The sequence below is a fragment of the Vulpes vulpes genome, chromosome 12 (genome assembly GCF_048418805.1).
Source record: "Vulpes vulpes isolate BD-2025 chromosome 12, VulVul3, whole genome shotgun sequence".
Taxonomy (NCBI): domain Eukaryota; kingdom Metazoa; phylum Chordata; class Mammalia; order Carnivora; family Canidae; genus Vulpes; species Vulpes vulpes.
The window spans coordinates 17288727-17312799 of NC_132791.1; the positions used below are offsets into that span (position 1 = coordinate 17288727).

Genomic DNA, 24073 nt, shown 5'->3' on the forward strand with positions numbered 1-24073 from the left:
CAGAAGGATGAAAAGTACAGCATAGGGAATATAGTCAATAATATAATAGTGTTGTATGGTAACAGATGGTAGCTACACTTATGGTGAGCATTGCATAATGTATAGGACTGTCCAATCACTATGTTGTAAACCTGAAACCATGTAACATAGTATGTCAACCATACTTCAATTAAAAAAAGGAAAAAAAGAAAAATAATGAAGGGACTGCTAGATGGCATTTAGATACTATTAACTAGTAATGATAAAAATAATGTTTATTAATATAGATAAATCACTAAGAAAGAATACAAAGCTAAAAATACACCCATGTATAAAAATATATAACAAACATAGAATTTTTAATTTGTGGTGAGGAGCTGGGCTGCTTGGAGCCCCTGAGTGTGAACCCAGAGAGGGATCCTGTACCTCTCCTGAAGCCATTACTCACAAAGCCCACTGCCAGTGTTGCAGCTCCAAGTGTATGGCTCGTTTCCACGTATAGTATATTATTGTATATTCCATGCAGATTATTCCATGTATATGGCTGGAACAACTGCCTGTTCTCTAAAAGGAAGTCATTAGATTCTGGTACCACTATAGAAAAAATTTAAATTTGCGATAGTAAAAATTAGAAAATATGTCTCCTCATCAGATCTTGAAGTGGGAAAACCCTTTTCTTAGGTAAAACTACAAGAATAAAAATCTCAAAAAACCTTAAGCAACTAAAAGGTAAACTTAAAAAAGACATGCATTATATATGATAGACAAAGGTTGCTCTTCTTATATGTGCTGAGCTTTTAGAAATATTAAGAAAATGAAAACCAATATAAAAACTGACAGAGGACATCAGTGAACAATCCAGAAAATAAATACACAAAGCAAATAAAAATATGAAAAAATTCCATCCTACTCAGATTCAATAAAATCACTATTTGCCTAAATGTTTAGAGAAGTTTTGTATTTTTTTTGTTTTGAAAGGGTGAAACAGTTTTCTGCAACCTTCGTGGAATGAACTTTGGCAGGATGTTTAAAGAGACATAAAAATTAGGGATGTATACAAAAATTTCTACAAAAGGTTAGTTAGCTTATATATCTTACAACACAGACATGATTAAACAAATCATGCTGTATTCAGTATTCTGATATAGTACTAAGCAGCTACTAATCTTTGTTGAAAACAGGGGAATAATGTAAGAGGATCTCAAAATAGATGCTCACACGTTTCTGCATTTAAAAAAAGGGAAAGCCTGCCTTTGGCCCAGGGCGCGATCCTGGAGGCCCGGGATCGAGTCCCATATCGGGCTCCCGGTGCATGGAGCCTGCTTCTCCCTCCGCCTGTGTCTCTGCCTCTCTCTCTCTCTGTGACTATCATAAATAAATAAAAATTAAAAAATTAAAAAAAAAATAAAAATAAAAAAATAAAAAAAGGGAAAGTTTTGGTAGATGGATTTGTACCAAAGTGATGAGAGTTGTTTATCTTAAGATTAAGAATTATTTTTCCTTTGTTCTTTTCTGTTTTAAAATTATTTTGTAATGTACATTAACTGATTTTGTAATTAGAAAAAAAGTCACTTTGTGTTTAAATAAAACGTACCCAACTACAAAAAAAAAAAAGCACACAACAATTAAAATCAGCTAGGGTGTGGGAAAGAATTCAAAGTGGAATAAAATAATAACAAACAAATCTGGGATGCCTGGGTGGCTCAGGGGTTGAGCATCTGTCTTCGGCTCAGGGTGTGATCCCAGGGTCCTGGGTTTTAGTCCCACATCGGGCTCCCTGCATGGAGCCTGCTTCTCCCTCTGCCTATGTCTCTGCCTCTCTCTGTGTGTCTTTCATGAATAAATAAATAAAATATTTAAAACAAACAAACAAATCTAACTGTATTCCTTTTTTTTTAAGTTAGTAAGTTTGTCTCTCACAAGGATATGGTTAGCAATTCTGAAACTGCTTTATGTGTATACTAGGATTGAACAAATAAGTATATATATCCTAGATGATGGGAGCCAGATCTTTCACTGTTGGAGGAAACACTTCAAATAAAGAGAAAAGATAGAATAAATGCTCTGGTGTTGAATGGGACTGGAGGTATCATGAATATGAACTCATGGTGTGTGTGTGTGTGTGTGTGTGTGTGTGTATGTGTGTATGTGTGTATGTGTGTGTGTGTGAGATATAACACAGATAGATGCAGAAATAGATGTAAATAATTTTTATCTCTGTCTGCTGAAAGGGCTTAGGAGCAACGGTACTCCAATAGTAATACACCCACCCAGCACTCAGATTTTGTTTTCTAAAACCATTCTCCAACGAAGGGAACCAGGGTTCCTTGGAGAAATGGTTAATTCCAGGGCTCTCAGTGGGGGAGAGATATGATGAGGTTTTGTTTGGAAGAGACCAATCTGTTCACAGACAGGAAAATGGACTAGGGGAGTCAGAGCAGATAAGTAAGACCAGTTAGGAAGCTACTATAATACTCCAGAGATGGAATTAAGAGGATGTGATCTAGAATATATGGTGGTGAAGGATGAGAGGGAGAAAATGGGTTTCTGGACAGTAAAGGAAAAGGAAATAATCATTACTCCTGTCCTAAATGTTCAAAAGGATGAGTATGTGATTAACCAATGTGCAGAGCAGGGTTACATAAAATCTCCATCAGTCCTGTCTCGGATAGGTCGAGTTTGAGATGCCTTTGGGACATCCAAGTGAGGGCATGAGTAAATAGTTAAATATATATAATTGGAACAAGGGAAGGAGGTCAGGAGTCTTTGGCATATAGGTGGTAACTGAATTTTCTGCCTTAGCCATTGTACATGTACCAAATGTAAGGGCCCACTTACTCCCACCAGTCATACCCACTAGCTGTGGCAGCCCATATGGTGAGAAAGAAGATAACACCAGGGATGGCCCTTAAAACAGTGAGTCTCTCCTCCACTAGACTCTCCTGACTCAAAGACAACTTTATCTCACCACCTCCCACAAGCAATCTGCTAGCAAGTCCTCTTAATTCCACCTCTCTGGTCCATCCCTTACTCCTCACCCCACTGCTGTGTCTTAGTGTAGGCCCTTCAAGCCCATCCTCCACTCAGCCACAGTGATCTTTCTAAATATATTTTTTAAGATTTTATTTATTTATTCATGAGAGACACACACACACAGAGAGGCAGAGACATAGGCAGAGGGAGAAGCAGGGTCCCTGCAGGGGTCCTGATGTGGGACTGGATCCCCAGACCCCAGGATCACGCCCTGAGCTGAAGGCAGAAAATCAACCACTAAGCCACTCAGGCATTCCTGATCTTTCTAAATATTATGTCTCCTTCCTTCTGTACCTTTTGAAATAATATTGAGATTAATTACAATAACAGCTCATATTGGGGCAGTCCCGGTGGCACAGCGGTTTGGCGCCGCCTGCAGCCCGGGGTGTGATCCTGGAGAACCGGGATCAAGTCCCGCATCGGGCTCCCTGCATGGAGCCTGCTTCTCCCTCTGCTTGTGTCTCTGCCTCTCTCTCTCTCTCTCTCTCTCTCTGTGTCTCTATGAATAAATAAATAAAATCTTTAAAAAAAACCAGCTCATATTTATAGTGTTGTAGGTACTGCGTTTAAATCTTTTCATGGGTTATCGCATTAATGTTCACAAATTTCTAAGAGGCATTATCTTTTTTTTTTTTTTTTTTTTTTTAAGAAATGGAGGCTTAGAAGAAGTTAAGTAACTTGATCAAGATTATATAGCTAGTAAGTGGTAGAGTCTAGATGTGAACCTAGTGTATTTGATTCTGAAGCTTGTGCACTCAGCCATTAGGCTCGACATTCATTGTAAACAAGAAGGGAAGAATTACTATGAGAGGGAAGAAAGAAATCTCTTATTTATATTAAGAGATGTTGTTGGGCAAACCCCTCTTTCAGGGCCTCCATTTCCTGACTTGTTTTGAAAAGGCTGTACTGGATGCTTGCAAATAACCCTCAAGCTCTAACATTCTCTATTTCTAAGATGTAGGTTGAAGGAGAAAAAGAAGTGGCCCACATTTCCCATCTCTGGGTTCCTGCTGGGATGCCCACCCCTCATTGTCTGTACTGCAAGAGCACTGATGGGTTGAGCAGCTATGACCCTTCTTTTGTGGTCAAATAGAAAGTGGCTCAGGGTGCCCTTTGCCCAGTTATGTTGGGGTTTCCCAGAAATACTATACTAGAGAAGCTCCAGTCCATGGATAGTATTAGTTTCTAGAAAATCTCCTTTTTCCTTTGTACTTCGGCTTCTGAGGTAGGTAAATGAGGGCAGAGGCTGCCCGTGAAAGTGGAGCTCCCTCTCTTTACATCTGAATCAGGCTCATTGGCATCCCTTCTAATTACTCTTCCCCAATGTTGGATGCTGGGCTTTTCTGAGACCCTATCTGTATATTTGAATCTAAAAATGAAACTGAAATTTCATGAGTATTTTTCTGGATGTAAGGTGACTGACTGTATCTCAATGTGACCAGGTCCACAGTAGATCTGATTGCTCTTGTAGCATAAATGTCTCAAGGTGTTTTGGGGCAACTGGATGGCTCAAACATCCAACTCCTGATTTCGGCACAGGTCATGATCTCAGGGTCTGTGAGGTGGAGCCCCATGTCGGGCTCCATGCTGAGTGTGAAGCCTGCTTACAATTCTCTCTTTCCCTCTCCCTCTGCCCCCATGACCTGCTCACTCTCTTAAAAAAATAAAGTCTCAAGGTATTTTATGATAAAAGGAAGCACAATTACCCTCTGTACTTGTAAAAAGTCTGAACCATGCTCTCCCTTCTCTCTATTTTGTAGAGCACTGCATTATGGGGAAAACACTTGTATATGCAAAATTGCAGGAATTAAGTATAACTCTTGTGGTATACAGTAAGCCCCAAACCCACCAAACTTTTAATGGGTGCTTTCTAAGGGGAGTCATGTCAAGAAATATCTATATAACCAATTTTCTGCCCACTGTTATAAGAAAGATGCTGATGGTATGGTCCTTAGCCCTAATTATAGTTAAGTATGGCTGGTACCTAGTGTGTGGGCTCAAAAACATACCTGTTGAAATGAATGCATGCATGAGTGATTTAGTGAACTGAGTAGAAGCAAAGTTTTGCAATAAAATGGAACTCTGTTACAGAAAACATAGTATACCTAATGAATACCTTCATGTCTTTTTTTTTTTTTAAGATTTATTTATTTTAGAGATGTCTCTACCCCCTTGAATTTGGACTGACCTTGTGAGTTGCTCTGATCAACAGAATGTGGTACAAGTGATATGAAAGTTTTGGAGCCGAGGCCTCAAGAGAGCTTGTGACTTCTGGCTTTCTTTCTCTCAGAGCACTGTTCTGAGGACGCCATGCAAGGGAGATGGTCTAACCTGGAGGACGCAAGGTCATGTAGGAGAGATCTGAGGCACCTCAGCCCACAGGAGCACCAACAGCCACCCGGGGCAAGGATGGCTGCCAAGACCTGTCTTGGTCTTTCTGACCTAGCCAACCTTCCACCAGCCACATAAGTGAACCCAAGTGATCTACCGGCGGGGGGCGGGGGGGGGGGGTGCGGGGATGATTATGAGATATAATAAATGACTGTTGTTTTAAACCACTGAGTTTTATGGGTAGTTTGTTACGTTCCTAGAGATCATCAACAAGAAACCAGTAGCTAAAAAAAGAGGTGCTGGCCTAACAAGAAACCATAACATTGACTTAAGAGACTGGTTACTGGGCATAAGCTGGAAAGGCAACAAAGAGACAAGAACCAAAGGCTGAAAGAGCAGACAGGAAATTGCTAGTGGAGTTTGGAGGATGGTCAATTGTATTATTCAGTGGCAGACTCATTGGCAAAACTGGCAAAAGTTACCTGCAGTAACTTAGAAAACATATCTAATGAATTTGTAGATATGGATCAGGAGAGTTCCAGGTACAATAACTGAAGAAGTCTCAACCGGCTTTTTTTTAGCTGCATGTGATAAGGTATGGGGAGAAAGAAAGAAAATTAGGAAAGAACTGGTCAGTTTGCAAGCAGGATCTATAGGAAATACAAAGAGCCAAAAATGTGCTGGGTTAGAAAAGAAAGCTGTGTTGCATATTCATTCTTTCCAGCCAATAAAAGAGTCTCTTAATAAAATATGACTTAAGCATAAAGATCCAGTCAAGGGGCACCTGGTTGGCTCATTGGTGGAGCATCTGCCTTTGGCTGAGGTTGTGATCCTGGGGTCCTGGGATCGAGTCCCGCATTGGGCTCCCCACAGGGAGCCTGCATCTCCCTTTGCCTATGTCTCTGCTTCTCTCTCTGTGTCTCTCATGAATAAATAAATAAAATAAAAATTTTTTTTTTAAAAAAAGATCAAGAGGGATCCCTGGGTGGCGCAGCGGTTTGGCACCTGCCTTTGGCCCAGGGCGCGATCCTGGAGACCCAGGATCGAATCCCACATCAGGCTCCCGGTGCATGGAGCCGGCTTCTCCCTCCGCCTGTGTCTCTGCCTCTCTCTCTCTCTCTGTGACTATCATAAATAAATAAAAAAAAATAAAAAATAAAAAAATAAAAAATAAAAAAAGATCAAGATTATTACTGTGCAACCCTTTATTAAGACCTCAAAAATATCTAAGATGGTACATTGGAGGCACTGTAAGCTAAACAAAAGAACTTCTAAGAACTTGAAGCATTTTCCCACAGCAGCCTGAGCCACCCAAGTAGAGAGAGGCCTGTTTGAGAAATAATTTTGGATGTAGTTTTGGAGCATGGAGTGAACCCAATCAGATTCCTAGGGAACCCATGACATTTCTTTTTAAAGATTTTATTTATTTGAGAGAGCGAGAGCGCAAGCATGAGCAGGGAGAGAGGGGCAGAGGAAGAGGGAGACTCCCAAGGAGACACTGTGGATCATGACCTGAGCCAAAATCAAGAGTCAGATGCTTAATTGACTGAGCCACCCAGGTGTCCCTGGAAACCATGAAATTTCTGAGATAATTGCATCACAGAGTATCAGTAGCTTGAAACACTGAGGCAGTTTAAAACAAACAGGAGCTTCTGGAACCTCAGCTTCCTATAAGGCAGGAAACAGGCTGTGAGAGCTATTTCACTGCAAACATGGGCTATGTCTTATGAAAAAGGAAGATGTCTCAGAGTAGAACCAAGAACCCAGGTGGCACAGCCAAGAGCCAAGGAAAAGAATGAGATAGGAAACCACACATAGGGGCAAAACCACACTCTAACCAAGGAACATTCCGTATTCCAGAGTAGGGGCCCTGTTAACATGCAACCAGTTGGCTTTCAGAATTGTTATGGACTAGTAACTGGTATGTGCCTCTTATTTCTCCCCTTTTGGAACAAGGGCATCTATCGTAGTTACTCTGTCCCTGCCTCACCATTGCGTTTTGGGTATATGTGGGGGGTTGATAATGTGTGTTTTGGGTTGACTAGTCCCTGAAATTGGAAAGATTCACACCTTGGAATCTTGACAACATCTGGACATGACATGGGTCTCAAGATCCCAAACCTCAAGCTTGCTATGACAACTGAGATGACATTTGGGGTCCTGAGATAAGAGTGAGAATATTGTGAATGTGGGAGGAATCTGAATAATCTGTGACCAAAAAGGAACTGTGATAGATTGTCTAATCGTCAAAAATTGCTCCCATCCTAGTATGTGCAAAAGTGGAGTATATTTTTCCATATCATTTAGTCTGGGCTGGTCGTATAACTTGCTTTGATGAATAGAAGGCAGCATGCAAATTCTGGAACCTATTCCTCAAGAGATCCTGTAGCTTCTGCCTTTGCTTTCTTAGAATGATGCCCAGAGACCATGTGTAGGGAGGCCAGTCTAGCTAATAGAGGATGAAAGGACACATAAAGCAGAGGCAAGGAATCTCAGCTGATAGCCAGTGTCAACTGTCAGACATTCAAGTCAGTCTATCTCAGACCATCCAATTCAACTGACCCTCCACCTGAATGTAGCATATGAGTGAGACCAGGTGAAACTATAGGGGAACTGCCCAACTGGCCCACAGAATCATGAGAAATAATAAATTGTTGTTCTAGGCCACTTAGTTTTAGTGTATTTTTTTTTAACATAGCAGCAAATAATGGAAACAATCCTGATCTTACAGATCTTGCAATCTATTGGAAAAAACAGACAAGCCAGTAACAACAATAAAAGGTGATGATCTTTCTAATATGGCACTACAGAAGACCTATGGGAGCACATAGCAGGAAGACAAAGCCTTGTTTAGTGAGGAGGTATGGCTGTATAGAGGAAGGAACACTCATCCTGCGATCTGGAAAATAAGAGGCACTTTTTATCCATATGGATAGGGGGAATGTAAATACACAATGACCTAAGGCTAAGAAAGATTTTGAGGAAATTCAGCGTGGTTTGTAACATGATAGGCGTCTAGTTAACACTAGCTGGATGAATAAATGGATGAATATATAACAGAGCATCAGACCTCCTTAAGGTATACATTGCTGATGCATTATCACTGTAAAATGGGTTATGGAATTATATTCTGGATATGTTTGTGGTCATTCATATGTATTTTTATGTTGTTTTGTTTTGGCTAGATCACTAGTGTGGGTTAATAACAGTTACTGAAGACCTTTTACCTTTTCAGTAGTTACTGAAGACCTTTTACTGAAGTAGTTACTGAAGACCTTTACTGGGCTATAATAAATATTATTTGATTTATATTCATAACTGTCTTGCAGGATAGAGAGTATGCCCTTATTTTTTTCTTTTTTAAAATTAAAGTATAGTTGACATACAATGTTACATTAGTTTCAGGCATACAACATAGTAATTCTGTTATGCTATGTTCACCAATACACTTGTGGTGTCACCATATGGCACTATAACCATACCATTGACTGTATTTCCTATGCTATTCCCTATTCCTTTCTTCTCCATGACTTATTCATTCCATAATTGGAAGACTATACCTCCCTCTCCCCTTCACCCATTCTGCCCATTGTCCCAACTCCTTTCCTCTCTGGCAACCATGAGTTTGTTCTCTGTATTTGTCTATTTCTGCTTTTCCATTTGTTCTTTTTGTTTTTTGTGTGTTTTTTTTTTTTTTTTTGTATACCCAACCCCCCCACGACCCCTTATTTTATAGGTAAGGAAATAAGGCTCAGTGAATAGAATGAACTGTCTAAGCCCTGAATTGGATCACCATGAGTTTTCATAGACTCTTTCTGGCATCCACAAGATCAAAACTATTTTTATAATAATAAAGACATTATTTGCCTTTTTCACTATGTTGGCATTTGCACTTAGATTTCTGGAGGATTCTCGCTGTTCCCTAATTATTTTTTTTAAGTTTTTTTTTTAAATTTTTATTTATTTATGATAGTCACACACAGAGAGAGAGAGAGGCAGAGGGAGAAGCAGGCTCCATGCACTGGGAGCCTGATGTGGGACTCGATCCTGGGTCCCCAGGATCGCGCCCTGGGCCAAAGGCAGGCGCCAAACCGCTGCGCCACCCAGGGATCCCTGTTCCCTAATTAAAAGAATGGCTCGATATGCTTAAATTGCTTTGGGTAAATAATATAATTTATGCAGAATACTTGTTTTCCTTCCGGGAGCCTGGAGTTGTAGTATACGCTAGGCAGAGGTACCTATGCAACTGACTCCAATAAAAATTCTGGAGTCCCAAGTTTAGGTATATTTTCCTGGTAGACAAAGGCTAATTGGTTGTTACAATTAATTGCTGGAAGAATTAATCATGTCTTGTGTGGTTCTACTGGGAGAAGACTCTTGGAAATTTACATGGAAAGTTTCTTCCAGATTTTGCTCCATGTGCCTTTTCACTTTGTTGATGTTGACTTGTATCTCTTTTTTTTATAAAAGATCCTAGCTATGGGTGCAAATATATGCTGAGTCTTGAGTATTCTTAGCAAGTTACTAAAATTTGGGGGGATTCTTGGGGATCCCCAACATCCTAAGTGAAATCCAAACAGGAAAAACTCCAAGAATCCATACCAAGACACATCATATTAAACTACTGAAAACTAAGATAAAGAAAAATCTTGTAAGCAGCCAGAGAGCAGTGACATGTTACTCAGAAACATTACCAAGGAACATCAATTTGAAGGATGGTGGATTTCTCGTCTGAAACCAGGAAGCCAGGAGTGGCACAGCCTCTTTCAAGGATGAGAATGAAAGACCTGCCAACTGTGCATTCTGGATCTGGTTTATCAACTCTTCAGGAATGAAATCAAAACATTCTCAAACAAAGGAAAACTCGAATTCATTGCTAGTAGAGCTACCCTTAAATACTGGCCAATAAAGGTTCTTCCACAGAAAGGAAATGATAAAAGAAGGAATCTGGAGTACTGGGAAAGAAGACGAAACAACAGAAAAACAGAATTGTGCGTACATAAAAAGAGACTATCCTTTTCCTCATGTTTTTTTAAATAAATTATATTTGATTATTGAAACAAAAAATTATAATACCATCTGATACCCAATCAATTATATTTAAAAGTGGGGAAGGTCAAGATACCTAAAAGGAAGTGAGGTTTCTACATTTCACTCAAAGCGGTAAAATGTTGATACTAGTTATAGGTTCCTTATAACTTATATATACATTATACATATACACATAAGTATATACATACATATATGTGTATAATACATGTATTACACATGTATGTATATATTTATACATGCATATATTTTATACATGCATGTATATTTAAGCATATAATACACATATATAGTAAGTATACACATAAGTATATATACTTAATATAAGTAAACATGTAAGTATACAATACATACATACACACATATATACATGCATATATACATATATGCACATATATTATACATATTATATGTATTATACATATAATACTCAGAACAACCACCACAAAAACCATAGAAAGAGATGCTCAAAACCACTATCAGCCAATCAAGATGGAATCCTAAAAGATGTTCAAGTACCCCAAAGGAAGGGGAAAAAAGAAAAAACAGGGATGAAAACCAGAGGAAATAAACAGAAAATAGATGATAAAATGGCAGTGTTAAGGGCTGACATAATTAACCTTAAATGCAAATGGACTAAATAACCAATCAAGAGAGCCCACAGTCCATGGGTTGGGATCAGATAACAAAGGCAATACACCTACCGTTTGGCTTTCTGGGGACTGTTCCCTGCACATCTGGGGAAAGATGCTGCTCCTTCTGGGGACCTCTGCTTGGAGATACTCTGCCTGGACCTCCTCGACAGGCTCTCTTGTCAGGGTCCTGGGCTGCGTCGCTGGCGGGAGACTGTTTGCTGGGGGCCCGGCTCTGCCTGTGGGAATCAGTCTGGGTGTTGGGCAGACAGGGAAGGGCTTGGGGTCTGCAGGAATCTGGACTCAGCCTTCCCTTCTGCTGTTCTGCTTCCCTTCGTTTGTTTTCTTCCTCTCGCTTCCTAGAAGAACAGCCAAGGAGGTAGAGGAAAAAATTAAGAGTGTTATCCATTCAGATGTTCCTGAGTGAGATTTAAATTTTATGAGGAGCTACTACATCACAGGAGGGGTTTGGAAATTCACAGTTTCCATGATTTCACAATTCTTGGTATTTTCTCCAGACCTCATAACTCAAAAGATGATGAAGCTGAAATAAAATCTTATAGATCAGGGCACACATGATGGAAAACTCTATGTTTGTGAGGTATGACACAATCCTAAGGTGTGTGTGCCCAAGCTTGTGTGGGATCCCTGCAACTATCTGCTTTTTCCTCTTATTCCAGAAAGCAAATCAGAATGCAACTGAGCATGCCAGGTACAGGGATAACCTTTAAACTTCTCTATTTATTAAAAAAGACCATTGGCAAGCCTTATGATTATATGAAACAATTACTTACAAAGCACCTCACAACTGATTATAACACACCTATGTGTTGCAACCTGGCTATTGAGAGCTCTAGCTAATGAGACAAACCCACTCATTTTGCAAATGAGGTCCAGAAGGTAGGATGATTTTCAAAAAGTCCTATAAAAGTTCTGGTGACTAGGCTGGCCTTGGTGGTTAGCAACCGAATAGAAGAGGGCTGGCCAGCAGAGGCCAGGGTGAGGAATGAGTAGCAGTGGGAGGAGGAGGAGGATGGGTCTGAGGCAGCGCAGGTCTAGAAAGGGGTAAGTTGCTTGAGGATGAAGGGGTTAAGTTCAGTACAAGATCTGTTTGACCAATAGCATTAATTGCTAAGGATTTCCAAAGGAAAGAAAGGGAGAAGAAAACTAACATTGAGCCTCTCCTGTGCTGGGCACCGTCAGCCACCAAGTGCAACCCTCCACAACAAGCGAAGGAAGTTTGATTTCAGAGGAGACAGCTAGGGAAAAAAGACCTAACAAATGATGGAAGAAATGTTACACTGGTGCTTGCAGAGAGGGATAGTGATTAATTTTGTCTGGAGGAGTCCAGAAGGTCCCAGCTGCTGATTCTCAAAGATGTGGAGAGGTTTGCTACACGGATGAAGTGGGAGTGAGGACTTTCACTTTGGGCAAAGGCACGGAGCGTGGGAAAATTGGGTCTGTTTTGCGTCTTCTCATCTTGGAGCACAGCAGGCACCCCATGCATATGTGCTGCTCAGACGACTCAGTTATGGCTCAGGAGGAGAAGTAAGTAGGCGGCCACATAAAGGAGAATGATTAGGCCCGTAGTGGAGAGAAGCCTACACTGGGAAGTATGAGAACTTTTCTAGTCCTGCTCCTGCCAATAAATACAAAATGATATCGAGCCAGTCACTTTCCTGTTGGAGACTCAGTTTCCCAGGTCTAACACTTTTATAATATAAGTTTATAACCCGGAATTGGTTTAGGGGTCAGTTTGGAAACCAGATGTCTTTATAAAATCTGGGGTATCTTTTGTACTGAGATAGGTTTCAGTAACCTATCTGAAGGTTATTGTAATAATTTTTATTGTAATAAAAATATTGTAATAGCTGGTATCAGAGTCCCTCTTGGGGGACAGGGGACCTTGTTTGGACAAATATTTTAATCAGCTTGAGAACAGAACTGAAGGGTGGTAGCAGGTGAGACCTTCAGGGCCTGGATGGCAACTGGCTCTGAGGCTCTGGGGGAGTGCTGCTCCTGATAAAAAGAGAATGTGTTTGAAGCTCCTGACAGGGAAGGAGGAGATGAAAGAACCAGAGAGAGAGAAAGGAGGGGGAAGAAAGAGAAGATGAAAGGCTGGGTATTGTGTATAGCAAGGGCCAGGCTGAGAACCCTCCATGAGGAGCTGATGGAGAAGAACTTTGGGTCTCCGCTCCTCACACTTTAACGAATGGAGTCTCCTGAGATCTCGTTAAAATCTAGATTTTGATTTAGCAAGCCTGGGGGAGGGCTCAAGATTCTGCATTTCTAACAAGCACCCAGGTTATAGAGGTGTTGCTGGCCCTCCAAACCGCACCTTGAGTAGCAAGGCTTAAGGCAACAGTAAAGTTTCATATGGACTGTTTTTTCTGTTTGTTTTGTTTTTAGAGAGAGTGGGTGCAGGGAGGAGGGCACAGAGGGAGAGGGAGAGTCTTAGGCAGGCTCCACTCCTGATGTGGGGCTAGATCTCACGATCCTGAGATCATAACCTGAGCCAAAATCAAGAGTTGGAGGCTTAACTACTGGGCCACCCAGGCACCTCTCACATGGACTGTTAACTATACCATGACGAGATATGAAATGTGATTCTCCTCAATGACACCACCTTTTTGGTAAGGTCTACCACGCTCACACATGGTTTTTTATAAGCAACTTGACAAGCTGCAGAGCTAAGATATCAGACATGGACGCAAGAAACAAGAGTGAGGCAGAGACCCTACGCCTCCAAGAAGTCATAGAATTCAGATTTCCACAGGCTGTGGGATTTGAGGCAATGTTTATTTAGATCTCAAGGGACAGAGAAGACTCAGATGACAGGTATCTGGGTTACACTTTGATATAATGCCTTGTCAACTTAACTTCCCCTTCTGAAGGTCTTTTGTCCTGTGGTGAAGCTCCTGTGGTCCACATTGGCTTACCTAATAGTTTCCCACTACGTCCCGTTCCTAGCAAAAGTGGCCAGATGGGTTGTGCTAAGTCCTGTATAACTCTGATGTTTTCCCTTGACTCTGGTTTTGTTACACGCTTTGCCAACTGCTGACACCTGAGCATGCAGCGCTGCAATCCACAGGCTCGCTGGACAGCCTGTCATCATCAGTGCCTGAGATGCATATGGATGCTAGCAGGTGCCATTTCAGTGTGAGCTGTCTGGGAGAAGGCTGCTTTTCAGAAGAAGGTGGAAGCATCTGGGTGGCTGAAGTGCCACTAATTGATCTAACAGCCTTGCTCCTGGCAGGCACGGGGACGGCTGCTCTTTTTACGAGCACTGATGAAGAGAACTGCTCTAAGAGAATATTGGTCCTTTAGACAGACACACACGTGCGGTTGTCTGGCTTGGCATCTACATGGATCTCACTGCCATTAAGAAGGGCTCGGAGGTGATAAATTAGACTTTGTTATTTGAGTGGTCATTTCTCTTTCTTTTGGGAAACTAAACAGCTTTCCTTTTCAATTCTAAGCAGCTGCTTACAATCAGGTGCAGGGCAAACCTTGTTACTGCAGACCTTTCTGGGCTTCCATGAAGGCGGCCACAGAACAAACAGGGGCTCTAGCCTTTTAGAGTGATCAGAATGTCCAGAAAACAAGGGCGCCCTGTCTTCTGAAGATTACTTTGGGAGGGAAGGTTTGCAGGAAGGCATTTTTCATTTTGGTAGAACTAAGTTATAGCAGATTTGGAAGAAAGAATGTAATTATCAGAATATATCATTAGAGCCTCAGTTTGTGAGCAGAAATAAATTAATATTTTAAAAAACTGATGGGAAATATCAGAAAGGGAGACAGAACCTGAGAGACTCCGAACTCTGGGAAACGAACAAGGGGTGGTGGAAAGAGAGGTGGGCGGGGGGTGGGGGTGACTGGGTGATGGGCACTGAGGGGGGCACTTGACAGCATGAGCACTGGGTGTTATGCTATATGTTGGCAAATTGAACTCCAATAAAAAAATAAAAAAATAAAAAACTGATGTATTAAAAAAATCTTCCAGGTGATGTATGGCCCACAACTGTGCAGTTCTCCAGAGCTGTGGCTCTTGATGTAAAAGTAGTGATCATTGCAGATAAGGGGGTGGGATTAGAATTGGGACGATGTATAACCTGCATCCTATTTACATATTGCTGCCTTAAAACAAAAGCAACAATACCACTGAGAACACACACATGCACAAAGACTACAGCTCGGGAGCAGAACATGATCGTACATGCATGTGTCCTTAGGGAATAAGGTCCAGCTCCACTGCTCATGGTCTGAGTTTAAAGGAATCTCAATTTACTCACTTTTATTTGGTAGATAAGGAAACTGAGGCAGAGACAAGTGACTTACCCATGACTGCATGGTAAACTACAGACAGCTGAGCTAGACCTCAGTTCTTTACCCCTCCCTATACCATTGACCTCAGTGACAGAGTTGTTTTTTAAAATTTCACTTGATCCATTTCTATCATTTAAAAAATGAATTGGGTCAGGGGCACATGGGTGGCTCAGTCTGTTAAGCATCAAACTCTTGATTTTGCCTCAGGTCATGATCTCAGGATCGTGAGCTTGAGCTCCACATTGGGCTCCATGCAGGGTGTGCAGCCTGTTTGAGATTCTCTCTCTCCTTCTGTCCCTGCTCCTCCCCTATGTCCACCTCTAAAAAAAAAAAAAAAAAAAAAAAAAAAAAAAAAAGAATAAATTGGGTCATATAGCTTCAGATATAACTTTTAGTCCTAAACCCTTAGACTCAATTGTCCTGAAACATGTTTTTTTCTCAAACTAATTTATTGCAGAATGTAGAAGGTCTAATAATCTCCATGGGAATTATGTTATAAATGTGACCTATTTTTGTCAAGTTTGGGAACAAATATCAGAAAAGGAACCAATGCTATTCTAGACTATATGAAAAATTAAAGAGAAATAAAATTCTGCCTATGCACAGGAAGTAACATTTTAGCAGGAAATTTACTAACATAGAAGAATCTTAATGCCAATAAAATAGCCCTGCCTTTGGAGTCCAGGTTCCAAACTGTGGGCTGAAGGAACCAGGGCTGTGTCACCCAGGTGAAAAAAGATGTAAGGGACACATTACTGCTGCAGATCTCTGAAGGGCCACTATGAGGCAGTAATGTGGCCTGGAGTCCCCCCAAACCAAACCTGAGTCCCAAGGATGGAGATTTCTACAAATGAGTCGCCTAGATGACAACTACAGAAATGGGCCAAAAAAGAACTCAGTGATCCAACGATTGCTTGGTGTGCAAAGAGTCAGATCAAGGGCCATAATTTAAATGACTTGAATGTCCAACGGCTTTAGCATCTCAGGACTGGCCATGTTTGTTTGCACAATGTGGCACAGACCTCCCTCTGGGCCTGTACAATTTAAGTCCTGGAAGGTCATGCTTTTTTGTACCCTCCAATGTGGCTTCCAATAGAGAATCATATTTGCTCAGTTTCGACAAGAAGAAATTAATTCTGTCAGAAACTGTAGAAAGAAGCAAGCTCTTTCTTATTCCAGTGGAGTGTTCAAGCTGCCATTGCTACGAAGGCAGGACCTCAGAGAGGTTTGAAAGATGGAATTAAAATGGCTCTGACAGAAAAGGAACATCTACTTAGCAGGTCCTGTTGTACCAATTTAACTGGGCTTTGCCCTAATAATTTATTTTTTTTTTTAAGATTCTAAAAATTTTGAGAGAGAGAGAGAGAGCAAGCACACAAGCAGGGGAAGGAGCAGAGGGAGAGGGAGAAGCAGACTCCCTCAAGCAGGGAGTTTGATACCAGGCTCTATTGCAGGACCCTGAGATCATGACCCAAGCTGAAGGCAGACACTTAACCAACTGAGCCACCCAGGTACCCCTGCCCTAATGATATTATTGTTTACAGTCTTGGTGTAGGCTTGGAACCAACTAATTTTTTTCAATTTTCTCAAAAATTTAGGAGGAATTTGGTGTGCACTGCCATGTTAGTTAGCTTTGAGAGTAACAGGAAGATTCTTTATTAAACTATGTTGCAGAATTGATGATGGTGACTTGGCATCACTCTTTCAACAGTTACTGAAACAACACTGAGCAATTGAACAAGCTCTGGGGTAAGAGAAAAACTGATTTGAGGCCTGGTTCTCATTATACTTATAGGTAAAAGGAAAAAAAAAAATAAGCAGAGCTGTTGCGTGCTGGCCTATCAAGATGGGTGCTGGCAGCTGGAGACAGCCTCCAGCAGTAAGTATGGCTGGTAGGAACCCTGGCTCAGGGTAGGACTGAGATTCACGTGCCATCTTTCTCCTTATGAGCTGTGTGATTTCAGGAGTGTTAACCTCTGTATGCTATTTTCCCCATCTGTGAAATGAGATTGAGGATAGCTATGAGGATGGAAATGAGGACGGGTAGTCCTACCTACCGAATGATTGTATGGATTTAATAAATTAACATTAAAGAAAGCACTATATAAATATAATTGATCACTATTACTTTTACGTAAAGCTGTTAAGATAAAGCTGCCCTGTGACAGGATCTGGATAGAAGTGAAGAAATCAGTGTTTGGCATGAGTGCCATGCAGTCTAAGAGCTTCCGGACTGGGCCTAACCATATTTTCAGAAATGCTCAATGTTGCAACTACACAACTCCCTTTTCTGTAAGAGCCATTTTAATCCTCTCTCTCTGATCTGTCGTAGGTCCCACATTCATGGCCATGGAAACTTCCGGCACTCCACTGGAAGGGGAGGGAGCCTGCTTTTTTCTGCAGTATATGATAGAATTTTCTTCTTCTCAAAACTGGGCAAATTCAACTCTGGGCAAACAGAAATTCGTGGAATCCACATAGTGGGGTCTCATGTTCAAGTATATGCAGGGGTGAACCCCTTTGCTCTTAGGCTTTTAAAAACCAGAATAAAGGGGGCACCTGGGTGGCTCAGTCAGTTAAGCATCTGCCTTGGGTTCAGGTCATGATCCCGTGGTCCTGGTATTGAGCCCTGTGTTGGGCTCCCTGCATAGCAGGGGAGCCTGCTTCTCCCTCTCCCTCTGCCTCTCCCCTTTGCTCATGCACTGTCTCTCTCTCTCTCAAATAAATAAATGAAATCTTAAAAAAAATCAGAATAAAGAACTATCATAAACCTGTCAACTGGTAATTTGCTCATGATAAATATGGAGGGAGCTAGGAAGCCGAATGCACAAATCTAGAAGGACCAGTGTGTGTCATGAGGATAAATGGTACATAAATATATTTTCTGCCCAGGGAAGGCAGATAGATTAAAGTGGTACACTTACAGAGATTCACAGGATTGAAGGGGACTAAGCCTCCCACTTGGCTGAGGGGGAAACTAAGGCCTAGAATGAAAAACGACTCATGTAAAGTTTCAGGCTCACTGTAATGGTAGCGATTGAACATTTATGATTAAATGCTTATTAAATGTCAGGTATTTTAAGATATTGGAAATATGGAGACACAAATATAATCCCTGTTCCCAAGGAACCGACCATCTAGTGGGGAGTTGGACCCATATGCTCCTATAGATAGTTCTGCATGTGACGGGTTCTAGATGTGGTGGGGGCTAACACAGAGGTACCTACACAGAGCTATGGGGGCTATGGGAGGCAGGCACCACCTGGGAAGAAAAAAAAACCTAGAAAGAATGTCAAAATGAGAAAGAGGGAAGTGAGAGGTTGTTTTAGGCAGAGGCAAGAGCATAAGCAAGGACATGCAACCTAGCTCTCACAGAATCTTTGACTCAGAAGGGATCTCAACGACTAGTTCTTTATATAATTTTTAAAAATTCCTTGTATATTATCCCGGAGAGATGATAATTTCATTTCTGCTGAAATATTTCCAGTGAGAGGAAACTGATTACCTCACAAGACAGAAAAGGTTCTGCTCTAACCTTTTCAGTTGGTATTGTGCCCTACAGAGGGGGTTTGTGAGATTCTGTCTCTTGTCGCTGAATAACAGGCTGAGGAATATCTGGGCTCTGACTTCCTCTTGAGGGAATAAGAAAATGTCATGTGTCTTAGAACCTTGGACTTATAGAATGTTAGAGCTGGGTGGGGTGGGGGGAGCTGAGATATCATTTAGACCAATGTTTTTTAAAAATCTCTTTGTGACTCATGGACCTTCTTTGAGGTTGTGATAAAAAATATATAGATCTTCACCACCCAAATAGTACATATGCTCACAATAGACAAATCACTATGTATAGCTTCAGGGCATGCATGGAGCCCCAAAGCCCATCCTGGACTAAGAAATCTTCATATTATTAATGGAAACTGAGGCTCAGAGAAGTGGGTGGCATGTAGTAGAACCATGGCAGTGTTTCCCCATGAAATGTTAACCACAATTCAAGCAGAAGGGTCAGGGCTCTGCGTCACCCCTGGAGAAACTCAGTGACAGCCTGAAGGTGTTCAGGGAGGCGGGCTGCAATTGGATCTATTATGATGAGAAGAGGAGACCTGGGGGAGGAGTAGGGATGCCAGGAGCACTTTCTTTAATGATCTGAAAGTTGGTTTATGGAAAAAGGGTTTAGACTTTTCTGTTTTGCTTCAAGGGGTATCTCAAGACTGAAAGGTAGATGAGAATTTCTGCCAGATAGAACTGTCCATTACTATGGAATGTGCTGCCTGAATTCCTTGTCACTTGACTTTTTGAGGACACAGAACCACCTCCTTAGAAGGGACTGTAGCATCACAAGAGTTTGAACTGAGTGACCCAAACTGGACTTGATCATGTGCCTCTGGGAGTCACACAATCTCATACAGCAGCCAGGATGCAGCTCAGGTCTCCCAGAACGCATGGAAAGTTATGGAAAGTGAAAATTAACAAGACAGGAAACAACAAATGTTGGAGAGGATGTGGAGAAAGGGGAACCCTCCTGCACTGTTGGTGGGAATGTGAACTGGTGCAGCCACTCTGGAAAACTGTGTGGAGGTTCCTCAAAGAGTTAAAAATAGACCTGCCTTACGACCCAGCAATTGCACTGTTGGGGATTTACCCCAAAGATACAGATGCAGTGAAACGCCGGAACACCTGTACCCCAATGTTTATAGCAGCAATGTCCACAAGAGCCAAACTGTGGAAGGAGCCTCAGTGTCCATCAAAAGATGAATGGATACAGAAGATGTGGTTTATGTATACAATGGAATATTACTCAGCCATTAGAAATGACAAATACCCACCATTAGCTTCAACGTGGATGGAACTGGAGGGTATTATGCTGAGTGAAGTAAGTCAATCAGAGAAGGACAATCATTATATGGTTTTACTCTATGGGCAATATAAAAAATAGTGAAAGGGATTATGGGGAAAGGAGAGAAAATGAGTGGGAAATATCAGAGAGGGTGACAAAACATGAGAGACTCCTAACTCTGGGAAACAAATAAGGGGTATGGAAGGGGATGTGGGAGGGGGGATGAGGTGACTGGGTGACGGGAACTGAGGGGGGGTCTTGATGGGCTGAGCACTGGGTGTTATACTATATGTTGGCAAATTGACTCCAATAAAAAAATATACAAAAAAAAAAAAAAAAAGAAAGTGAAACATGAAGAAGTGAGGAAAGTTCAGGATGGCTGAGTCCAGGGCAGGTAGGGGGTCATGGAGAGAAATGGGCCTTAGAGACAGAAGTGGAGGCAGAATGGTGAAGGGTCTTATGTAGCACCGTGGATGGTATTCAAGAGTGATGGCCTTCACAGAGTGGTGGGACAGAGGAATGGAGGCAAGAGCACATTTTAAGAGGAATTAACAGCATCAATGGGGGCAGCACCAGCCAGGGAAATAAGGAGGTGAGAAGAGAGACCGACTGTGGTGGCGAGTTGCAGGTTTCACGGTGAAGCTGAAGTGACAGTGACAACAACACACAAACGGAAAGTGCTAGCAAGTCACAAAAGGACAGCGAAATGGAAATGCCCAGGAGGCAACTGATGATGTGGAATCAGAGTTCCAGGAGGTCAGGATGTGAGGTGTGAGACAGAGTAATGGACTATCTACAGAGATGAAGTCACTCAAGTTTCAAGAGTAGATACCTTTCCAGTGGAAAAGAGTAGAGCGCGAGGTGCAGCGGAAGGGCGAGTCTGCAGAGCTGACCTCAGTGAGGAGGTGGTGTGATTACGAAGATGTGAGAAGGAAAAGGCAGAAGAGAGCTGAGATTAGAGGGTGAAACAGAAACTCGGTGAAAAGGAAGCTTCTGGGGAGACGAGTGAGCAACATAAATACAGCCTTGTCTCGCCTGCATTCAGCCGTGTGCTGTGGCAGGTCAATTACAGCGATGTTCATTTCGGCAACAACATAGGTGGGGAGTATGAGTTATAAAGTGCTTTTAAGTGGATTATAGCTATTTCTTAAATAGTATTTTCTAAAAAACATGCCTCGGAAAATATGACTAAAACCTCACTCTCTCCCAATTTCTCTATCAGTAAATTAGAAGTCATTTTAAGTTTAATAAGTTCCTTTCACATCGTTGCTTTAAGGAAGGTGATGTGTGCCATCATCCTAAGATGCTACGCTGGGACCCCGAGGTGGCGTGATGTGCCTGGGACGCCTGGGCCAGGGAGGCGCCGGTGGCAGCAAGGACCAAAGTTTTACCATTCTGATTTTTGTTCCTTAAAAGCGAAAACCAAGGCCAAAATTAAACACTGACTCAGATCTTAAGAAATCACTTTTGAGAAATAAAATTAAACAAATGCAATGAGTTTCTTTTCCATTTAAATATTTCCCTTGGAGCTCTATGGCACAAGGGCTGTAGGAGGTGATGACTGGACTGCACGAAATTTGTTTCCTTCCAATAATGACACCTAATAAAGGAGAGACTGGGGCTGAGAAAAAGGAAAGGAGATTATAAATTTCCAGTTAAGGCGATTTTAGATATTGTCATGGTAAGCACAGCTCTCATGTAAAAGGGTTTTTAAAAATGAGCTTCAGAAACTAAGCCATAAGAACAAGGAAGATGTACCTTGGTGATGGTGACACTAACCAGGATAACAACTAACTGGGGGGGATTGGACTAGATGGTTCCTGAATCCCTGTGCCCTTTCAAGCCCTCAAGGCTGGGAGTCACAAAAAACCTAGTTAGGAAAAAAAAAATCTGTAAGCATGTCCTGATGTGAAAGCCCTTCCTCCATATAGGAGCCATCTAACAAATGGATTCTTGGTTCCCAGCTCCACGCTGACTCAGCAGAGCCTGTCCACAAACTCTCTACCCAGGCATATGGCCTCTGCGCAAAGGAGGCAAAGGAGAGAAGAAAGAGACTGAGATCATTAACTGTGAAGATTCGGAGGCTTCCACAGACCCAGAGGGTGCCTACGAGTCAGCTGGTCTAACCTGCCATGTGTCATAGGTGAAAACACCAGGACCCAGAGAGAGAAATGCTGTGTTCCACCACAGACCCTCTGTCCTGCTGGAAAAGGAGTGTGGGGGCTCCAGGGCCCCTCTCTACAGTAACAGAGCAGAATGGATTTGGACTAATATGCTCCTTTCTGGGGGGACATACAAAATCAGTCACATTGCCTTGTAGAATTCCACCTCATATTCAGGTAGGTGTGACTTCAAATTCTGAAAACAGATGCCCACACATTAAAACTGGAGTTTATGAAAACACCAGATAGAAGCAGAAACAACATTTCAGCCCCTGCAGAGAGTATTTAACTTGCGACTCAGGATAATTTGCCACATGTATTACCCACTTAGAGTTGTCACTCTCCTGCAGGGAACTTTTATAAGGCCGAAGAAGAGGCATGTACAGAGGCCTTATGTTAAACTGGATTCTTTTGCAAAAGTGAAGAGAAGAGGGCCTTATGAAGAGAAGAGGGCAGGATCAGATTTCCTAGGACGCCACCAACTGTGGTAGCTTCACTCACAGAAACTGCCATTTCCTGTCAGTCTTAACTACCCAAGCTGCCATTATGGGTAGCGTCTCAGGTCACAGTGGTATTTACTTTCTAAAATGGTTCGTCCTGCCTTCTATTATTATTTTAAATTATTCTTTATTACACTTATGCTTCCCCCTTGTGGGGAAGATATGGAAGGATTCAAGATTTGGAAACATTCAAGGTACAAGGATGTTACTCCCATCAAGAATCCTTCTGTTGTCTTTCCCATCAAAAAGAATGGGTTTCGGCATCTCTACCTACCAACAACTTTTTCCCCTAGTGGCCTGAGGTGATTTCTGAAAATGGTTCACTACTCGCTGGACCTAGAAAACCCTACAAAATCATGCAAATCAAGAGGTTTGAATCTTCATGTTCACTGTAAGAATACACGTGACACTGCCCAGGCCACCACAGGTATGCATATCCAAAAAGCCACCAAGTACCAGAAGGATGTCACTCTGCAGAAGCAGTGTGAGCAATTCCATTGCTACAATGGTGGAGTTGGTAGGTGTGCCCAGGCCAAACAGTGGTGGATGGCCCAAGAAGAGTGCTGAATTTTTACTGCACATGCTTAAAAATGAAGACAGTAATGCTGAATGAACTTAAGGGTTTAGAGGTAGATTGTCTGGTCATGAAGCACATCCAGGTGGACAAAGCCTCCAGGATGTGGCATAGAATTTATAGGGTTCATGGTCGGATGAACTCTCCCTGCTGCACTGAGATGATCCTTACTGAAAAAGAGCAGACTGTTCCTAAACCAGAAAAGGAGGTTGCACCGAATAAAAAGATAGCCCAGAAGAAACTGAAGAAACAAAAACTTATACCCTAGGAGTAAATTCTGCGTAGAATAAATGCAAATAAAAGGAAGGAAAGAAGGAAAGAAGGAAGGAAGGAAGGAAGAAAAAAAGAGAAAGAGTCCAACAAAGGTCTCCAAGGAGGAAAACCAAGGCATTATCCAAAAATCAATCATTTATGGTAAAATAATCACAGTGTGTATATAATAGGCACAAATGACTATTTTACACATTCTGTATCATTATCCAAAATAGTGTGATGTCCTTGAAGCAAGCACTTTGCTTTTAGTTACTTTTCTTCAAAGGCTTGAGACAAGAGTTTTATATGTACAGTAAGAATTTAGTCAATATTTCTTGAGTAAATGACATGATGTAGTACAGATTTGTGAAGGAATAGGTGGGGAGGGCAAGTTATTTTTA

General features: G+C 41.7%; 1 protein-coding gene across 7 annotated transcripts in view; it reads right to left on the bottom strand.

The window, feature by feature from the left end:
- The window catches only part of INVS (inversin), a 152455-nt gene that overhangs the window by 21138 nt on the left and 107244 nt on the right, over positions 1–24073 (bottom strand). For all 7 annotated transcript variants that reach the window (XM_026013329.2, XM_026013331.2, XM_072727853.1 and 4 more), the window contains one exon: positions 11097–11383. In XM_026013329.2, coding sequence (XP_025869114.2) covers positions 11097–11383 — 287 coding nt within the window. The remainder of the gene's footprint in view (positions 1–11096; positions 11384–24073) is intronic.